Consider the following 8099-nt stretch of genomic DNA (forward strand, 5'->3'; position numbering starts at 1 on the left):
TCAGAGTTCAAGTCCAGGGGCACTGAGTGGGGGAACTGGTAGGGTCTGGCCTCACCTGTGTGACTGGGGCATGCGCATGGCTCCCAGCTCCCCGATCCAGCCGGTCTTCTCATCCCGGTAGGTGAGGATGCGGCCCCCAATCCTGCTGTCTGCCTCCAGGATGGTGACCTGAGGGATGGGGGACCTCAAGCAGGATTCTTCAGGTCCTCCCACTGACCCCCACCCCACATCCCCTCCGTAGGACAGACCCAGACTGGACAAGGGTCCCTTTGTTTAAGGGGAGGTGAGAGGGGCTGCTGGGAGAACAGAAGGTCATGGTGAGCATGTACAATATGATCATTTCCAGACTGCAACAGGAAGGCTGCTGGCCAGATTAAAGAGGGACTTCCCAGCTCAGGGAGGGGGAAATTTCTCATATGTCCCAGGCCAGGTTCAATTTTCTTTCTTGAATTTCAGTGAGAGGGACAGTGATTAGATCTCAAGGGGCACTTCCCCTTGGGTAGAGTGTCCATCCACAACACAAATTCCCCCCAAAAGTTTGGAGGACGTTTCCAGGGACTTCCCTCCGGGTGACAGAGAGCGGGATAGGGAGTGAAAGGCCTCTGGGTGCAGCACACGCTCCCGCTCCCTTGGGTTCACGGTGGAGCGGGGGGTTTCAGGCCCCCCTCCCAGACTCCGTGGGGGGAAGCATAGCTCCCATTCCCCACCCCCCCCCCACCATCTCCACCCCCCACAGGGATGTGTCCCTCCCACTGCAGCAGGAAAGACTCAAAGTAGACTGCAAACAGTGCTTCTCACCCTGTGTCCAGCATCGCTGAGCACCTTGGCGGCCACCAGCCCGGCCACACCAGCACCAACCACAATTACCCTCTGGGGCATTAGCGTCCGATTGAGGCCCAGGGTCACAACCCTGAGCAGCTGCTCGTAGTCGGGGTCCTGCATGCATCTCTCAAAGGGGTCCTGGCTGTGGACAGCCTTCCATTCCAGGGAGGCCGCCAGGCCCAGAAAGATGGGGACCAGGGCAAGGAGGCGCCGGGCTGGGGAGGAGGACAGGATCAGTGGGTGTGCTGCTCGGGGAGAGCAGGTCTGCACCCGCCCCCCATGCCCTCCTCTGCTTACTTACCCGACGAGGCCATGACTGTCCCTGGGAGATGGTGTCTGGGTTGGAGGGGAAGCAAGGGCTCCTGTGACAGGGGCCTGGGGCCCTCTCCCCCAGGCCACCACTCTCTGCAGACATGTCTGTCCCCTGATCCGGGTCCCGCAGTCCCCTGTTCCGCGCTCACCCATCTGCCCTCCTCTCCCCATCTCTGCCTCCTTGTCTCTCTCTCCTCTATTCCTACTTTTCCTCACTGCCCCCCCCCCATTAGTCTGTCTGTCTCTCCTCTCCTCTCATCTCCCTGTCTCTGTTTCTGTGCCCCCCCCCCCAGTACCTCGGCTGTCCCAGGACAGCAGCAGCACTGCCAGGCTCCTCTGCTTGTGTGCGGGGAGGGCCCCCTTCTCTGTCCTTAAACCAGCCCCACCCCACCCGCCCCTCCCTCTGGGAAATCAGGCTGCGGGGAAATGAAACTGCTTTCCTGAGTCCCAGGGTCAGGTGGTCAGAGTTGAACTGAGGTGGGAGGGAGAGGCCCTTGGGGAAGGGGGTCGGGAGGAAATCAATCGGTGTAATTTCCTCCTCTTGCCCCAAATAGTTCTGGGGCGGGAGGGCCGGAAACAAACTCATAATTAGCCACCCAGGGGTGGCCAAGTGGTCTGGAGCAGGTTCCCTGCGTCTGCCTTCTCTCATCTCTCACTGCCTCCTTCATCCTCTGATGACGGGGAGAGGGGGTCTCTGGCCTTGGGCCTCATGTTCTCTGGCACAGCCTCTGAATCCCTCTCTGTGACAGCTGTTGCTGTGCCCTGAATGGCACTTGCTGGCTCCCCTCCCCTCCCACAGGGCTGCTCTGAGCCTGTGTCCCTGTCTGTGAAATGGGCGCCACCGTGGGACTTGCAGGCAGCGGGCGTGGTGCTCAGAGGCAGGCTCTGGGCCAGCCTGCCCTCGTCCTGGGCGGGGGGCCTCCCAGCGGGAGACCTGGGCAGGGGCCTTCCCCTCTGAGGCTCCAGTGTACTGCTGTCAAGTGGAGGATTGGGTACTGAATCCAGGTCAGGCCTGTGGTCACACCCGGGGCAGCACTAGAATCTGCTCCCCATGAAATGCCAGCTGCCCACCATGGGGACACTGGAGGGGACCTGCCTGAGTGCCCCTCGCCCTGGGCGCTGCCGGGGAGCAGCCCAGGCAGGGTGTGCCTGCCCCAGGCCTTGCCATCCCCGCATGGAGAGCCACAGTGGGGCTCGGCGCAGCTTGGAGTGTGGGGACACCTCGGAGAGACGGCCACAGGGGCTTCTGCCTGTCTGCCTTGCCACCCCTGTCTCCAGGGCACTCTCCTCCTAAGGGGTGGGTGGCAGCAGTGAGGACAAGATGACTGAGCCATGAGGAGCCCCCAGACAGGGCAGCGGGGGTCTCAGGGGCTTTGTCAGGGGGACCCATGGCCGGCCCCCTGAAGTGGGGGGGGGTGGAGAAGCAGCTGGGAGATTTGTTGGGGTGGGAGGAGAGGGCTCCAGGCTGCGGGGAAGAAGGAAAGCCAGCAACACGACTGGAAAGTCCGAGCAGTGAATCACAAAGGGATGTGGTTGGGTGGCAGGCAGCAGTGCAGGGGTGCAAGCGAGTGACTCAGAGAGTGTATGGTGCAGGGAGGCAGTGGCTGAGAAGGAAATAGAATCAGTGAGCTGGACAGAGCTTGGAGACTGAGCGAGAGCCAAGGGCACGTGTCAGTGAAACAGGAGCGGCAGGGACTGTCCTCGGGCAAACTGCTCTGAGGTGGCCCTTGGCTCAATGCTTTGACTTCCCTGGGGACCTCACAGAGCTGCCTGGACAGAGGATGAGACTGAGACTTGGAGATGGCAAGTGGGCATCTGGGGGAATACACCAGGACCTGCCCAAGGCCTCAGAGCAGGAGGCCCGCCAGCTCCCACACAGTGACATGGGGGCTGCGAGCGCCACCTGGGCTGCACCTCGCTTGCAGCAACAGCAGCTGCACACAGAGCACAGATTCCCCTCTAGTCCCTGACACCTGTGAGGGAGGGGAACTGGCCCACAGAGGGGCAGGCATCCACCCCAGGTCCCACAGTGGGAATAAGCAGGTGTCTCCTGCCCAGAGGTCCCAGCCCTCTGAGTCCTCATGGCAAAGTCCCCCACGGAGAAAGGAAGCAGAAATCACGTGGAGGCAGACCCAGGGGCTCCCAGAGCGGCTGGGGGGCTCTGCTGGGGTCTCTAAGCCCCCCACCCACTGGGCTTTCCCACATAGGATTGCTTTCCAAAGTCCCTCCAGACCCGGGCACACCCCCAGGTCGCCTCCTGGGCTCTAGGAAGAGAAGTGGAGCGGAGGCCTTGCCCGGGATACCTGTTCAAGAGTCAGCAGGGCAGAGGGAGGGAGGGAGGCCGGGCAGGAGTCCAGAGGCTGCCCATGAGCAGGAGGCAGCCTCGCTTGCACTGACAGCCTGGGAGCAGGGGCCCTGCCAGGGCGGGGCCTGCCCAGTCTCCTCGCTGCTGCCAGGTGACTAGAGGGGCTGATCCATCCCACTTGCCAGATACTTTACATATGTCTCCTTTTACTCCAGGAGCAGCTTGGCCAGGGGACAGCAGTTCCCCCCACTTTACCATGTATAAAACTGAGGCCCAGAAAGTCACCAGCTAAGAAATGGCAGAGCCTGTGTTTGTCCTCATGGCCCGGCTTCAGCCCTGTTCCCAGCCACCCTGCGACGGGCAACAAGCTCGGACTGGTGGACGAGGGACAGGGTGAGGGCAGGGCCTCTCCGCCTCAGCACTACTGGCGTTTGCAGCCCTCTGTGTGGGGGTCGCCCCGGGCCCTGCAAGGTGCTGAGCAGAGTCACTGGCCTTGACCCACTAGATGCCAGTAACACGTGCCCCTCAAGCTGTGACAACCCCGAACACCACTGGACAGTGCCAGCTGTTTCTAGGGTTAGGCCGGTACCGGCTGGGACTCTCGAGTGGCCAGACGTGGTCCAGGATGGAGACCTGCGTGCAGTGGGCAAGAGGGCTGCATGGTGGATGGAGGCTTGTTTTGGGATCTGGTGATTGTGAGCCATGTGCGGGCTGCTTTGGTGGACTAACTGGACCTTCTGGAGCCATTCCTGGCAACACCAGGGAGACTGGCATTAGGCTTAGATGTAGGGTGTGGGTAAGGTGGGGTGCATTGGAAAAGGATTTCGATGAGGTTTGCTGAGCTGGTGGGTAGAACATACAGACAGACACACAGACACATGGTGAGGCTCGGGGGTGAGGGCAGTCAAAGGGAAAGGCCTGGGCTTCCCCACGAGTCATGCACATTTGCTTCAGTTAATTTTGGGTTAGTCTGGCTTCACGGTGGGGTTTCTAGATAATGTCAATCCTTCCAGATAAAAACCATCTTTAGGGGAAAAACCCTATTGTGTCTAGTTTGCTTCTAGAGCTACAAAGATGATTCTAATGGGGTCAAGGTCAAGTCCAAAGCAGCCAGAGAGACCTGGCCTGGCCCCCTGGGGACCTCTGTGCCTCATCCGGACAGCTAATGGTGATGGTGGCCACAGAGTAGGGGGGATAGGTGGGTGCCTTATGTGTCCTTTTCCCTGAGTTGGCCCAAAGACCCTGACCAGTTGGTGTTAAAACTTTCACTAGTGCGGGGGAGGGGCAGAGCCTGTGAGGGGAATGCCCAGGGTCCCAGGCAGAAGTCAGGGCTCCAGACCTGGGTGGGGGAGGGGTACAGAGGGCAGCCTTCCTGAGGCCCTGGTCTCTGGCCTGACCCCTGGACAGGGAGACCCTTCTCCTGGAGCCCCCCTGCCCCTCCTTCCCATTTCCAAAGCCCCGGGGCCCAGGGGACACTCACTGCATGGCTGGGCCTGGGGGGCTCTCTCGGCGCCCATGGCCTTTCTGGTTAGCCCGGGACAGAAGTCATCATCGGGCGTGTACGAAACCGGGGTGAAGAGTTGTGGCTCTGTCCTGTCCTGATTTCCGTTAGACTAGTGGTGCCAGAGTCCTGGTGTGGGGTCAAAGCGGTTGGGAGGTTGTGGAGGGCAGGCCTTCCCTTCTCAAAAGCTAATTTTGGAAAATTAAAAGCATATATCAGAGCAGAGAGACTAGGACGAGGAACCCAAGTGCCTTCACTGCTTCACAGTTCGTGGTGTTTCATTTACATTTTCTCCCTCCCACACTGAATTATTTTAAAGCAAACCCCAGACATTTGATTAATTTGTAGTTAAATACTTTTGGCATGTTTCTGTAAAATAGGAGTTTGCAAACTTTTCTGTAAATATTTGAAGCCTTGAGGGCCACAGACTCCTTTTCGCCTACTCAACTTTGCCCTCTAAGTGGTAACAACATATAATTAAATGGGTATGGCAATGTTCTAACAAAACTTTATTTATAAAAACAGGAAGTGGGGCCTCAGTTTGCCAACCTCTGCTCTAACAGAACTTAGTTTTTAAAAAATGACACTACAATGCCTTGATCACATTTCAAATGTCATTAAATCGGTCTACATTTCCCTGAATGTCTCCAAAAGTTTTCTTTTTTAAAAAAATATTTTATAGCCCTGGCTGGCATAGCTCAGTGGATTGAGCGCGGGCTGGGAATCAAAGTGTCCCAGGTTCGATTCCCAGCCAGGGTACATTCCTGGGTTGCAGGCCAGAACCCCCAGCAACCACACATGAATGTTTCTCTCCCTCTCTCTCCCTCCCTTCCCTCTCTAAAAAAATAAATAAATAAATAAATAAATAAAATCTTTAAAAAATATATTTTATTTATTTTTGGATAGAGGGGAAGGGAAGGAGAAAGAGAGGGAGAGAAACTTCGATGTGTGGTTGCCTCTCATACACCCACCACTGGGAGCACAACTTGGCTTGCAACCCAAGCATGTGCCCTGCCTGGGAACTGAACTGGTGACCCTTTGGTTTGCAGGCCAGCAATCAATCCACTGAGCCACACCAGCCAGGGTTATGAATGTCTCCAAAAGTTTTCTTAACTGACTTGAACCAAGATTCAAGTAAGAGCTTGCACTGCATTTGAGTGATACGGTCACTTTCAGTTCAGTGGTCTTGGGGTCTGTGTCCTCTGAACCAGGGGTGTGTGATGCGACCTCACGATCCCAGGCCAGACCCAAGTCTGCAGGGTAGCGCAACAGCCTGGTGTCTGCCTCGGGGAAAGCTTGGTGGAGCTCATGGGGTTGAACCAAGATGCGGGCAAGGTGTGGGGTGCTCAGGCGGGTCCCTGTGTGAAGTGAGCATTGCCCAGGTGAGAGCTGTGGGACAGGCACAGGGGCAGCTGGGGACAGTTCAGCCCCGCTGGGGGCTGGCCAGTGTCCAGAAGCAGACCCGGCTTCAGAGGGTGAGGGGTTTTGCTCCGGGGAAGTCCTCAGCCACTGCCCTGGGTCCAGACTCTTAAAAGCTCATAGGCAGTTTCGAGGGAGCCGTGTTGTGCTGGAGCTGGCCCATGCCAGTTCAGGAGTCTACTGGTTAATTCTCAAGATCTTTGGTTTTGATGTCAAGCCGTCATTCAAAAACTATATTCACAATTTTGTTAAAAAACCCAAAAAACCCAGGAATACTCAATTCTTCACTTCCTAAGTATTTGCTTACATTTTACAATCATATCTGTAGAGCATGCATCAATTTCCTGAATTCGTGTTGGGTGACTCCAGGTTGGTGGCCTGAAGCTGGCCATGGTGGAACCACTCACACCGCAGGAACCAGGCACACACTACCTGCCGGGGCTTCCCCGACCCTGGAGGCAGACTGCTCCAAGCTGCTGGCCAGCACATCACTGCTTGGGAATCCCACTTCAACCCCGCCTAGGAGACTGAAGGCTGCTGTCCCTCTGGAAATCCCTAGTGGTTTCAAACACAGGATTGATCCCCTTGATGCTAAGCTGTGTCCGAAGCTGGGGCCTCATCCTGGGGAAGGGGCTGGGCCAATATTACCCCTGTCGTTTGGGGGTTTGAGAAGAAAAGCCACAACCATCAATCCAATTGCCACTCATCCCTGACCAGGGAGAAGAAAGGCAGTAGCAGCTTACGGAAGGGAGATTCACCTTTCCTCGGTGGAGAGGAACTTAAGCAGAGGCCATTTGTCTGCACTGGCCAGGGGACGCTCTGTGTTCTTCCTGGAAAGGGAAAGTGGAGTTACAATGGAGCGGGCACCAACAGGGTGGCACCCCATCTGCTGCTACCCCCGCTGCAATCCTGGGAGCCCTTGAAGCCTGCTGGGGCCACCACCCCCACGGTGCTGGAGCACAGGAGCCGTCCCTGCAGCATGGCCATTGTCTGATTTATTATATTGCTTGTGTTCTTCAAAGTAGGGTGTCCACGATATTGAGGGTGTGGGGAAAAAATGGAACATTTAAAAAAATGTTTTAAATACAAAAAAATTACAACTATAAGAAAGTTTTAATGTGTAAAATAATAGGTATATTATATACATTAGAAGTGCAAGTTCAAGAAGATTTTTTTTATGATTTATTTTTAGAGAGGGGGAAAGGAGGAAGAGAGGGAGGGAAACATCGAGGGTGACTCTCAGGACTCCAACTGGGGACCCGGCCTGGGACCAGGGACCTGACCAGGATTTGAATCGGCCGGCAACTTTTTGGTTTGTAGGACAGGATGATAACCCAACCCACTGAACCACACCAGTCAGGGCAGAAATTTTTTTTTTTCTGTCAGCTGTGTGGCCTCTGCCAGGACCTCCTACAGGACAGAGAAACATCATTTTTGTGACCCCAGAGGCCAGGTCAGGGTCTATTATGTAGCAGGGGCTCCACAAATGGATGTCAAATGAATACATGTGGGTAAAACACGAGCTACTCTTAACTTTCTAGGAGGACTCCAGGCCTCCCACACCGTCTTCTGGTGTAGGGAGGGGTCAGCTATGGGTCACAGATGAAGTCCAGGTTCACCGAGTGCACAAAGGCCAGTGCTGTAGGGGGTGGAGCTTGTGCAGAAGCCAGTGGGGTTGCTGGGGCCTCCCTCCACTCACTTTATCTGGACGTCACTCGATGAGGCCCCAGCACACGCCTC

At 56.3% G+C, this 8099-nt stretch overlaps 1 protein-coding gene across 4 annotated transcripts in view; it reads right to left on the minus strand.

Moving 5' to 3' along the window:
* IL4I1 (interleukin 4 induced 1) overlaps positions 1-8099 on the minus strand; it is a 35765-nt gene that overhangs the window by 4024 nt on the left and 23642 nt on the right. The window contains exons 2-5 of one of the 4 annotated variants that reach the window (XM_045856203.1): positions 7118-7189; positions 4920-5069; positions 799-1037; positions 56-168 (exon numbers count right to left, since the gene is read on the minus strand). In XM_045856203.1, coding sequence (XP_045712159.1) covers positions 56-168; positions 799-1037; positions 4920-4956 — 389 coding nt within the window. In that variant the 5' untranslated portion in view covers positions 4957-5069; positions 7118-7189. Of the gene's footprint in view, positions 1-55; positions 169-798; positions 1038-1123; positions 1159-1430; positions 1501-4919; positions 5129-7117; positions 7190-8099 lie in introns of those variants that run through there. The other 3 variants (XM_045856202.1, XM_045856201.1, XM_045856204.1) reach the window with 3 other exon arrangements.

This window comes from Phyllostomus hastatus, unplaced genomic scaffold (genome assembly GCF_019186645.2).
Source record: "Phyllostomus hastatus isolate PE091 unplaced genomic scaffold, TTU_PhHast_1.1 phas_scaffold_1224, whole genome shotgun sequence".
In the NCBI taxonomy this organism is placed as follows: domain Eukaryota; kingdom Metazoa; phylum Chordata; class Mammalia; order Chiroptera; family Phyllostomidae; genus Phyllostomus; species Phyllostomus hastatus.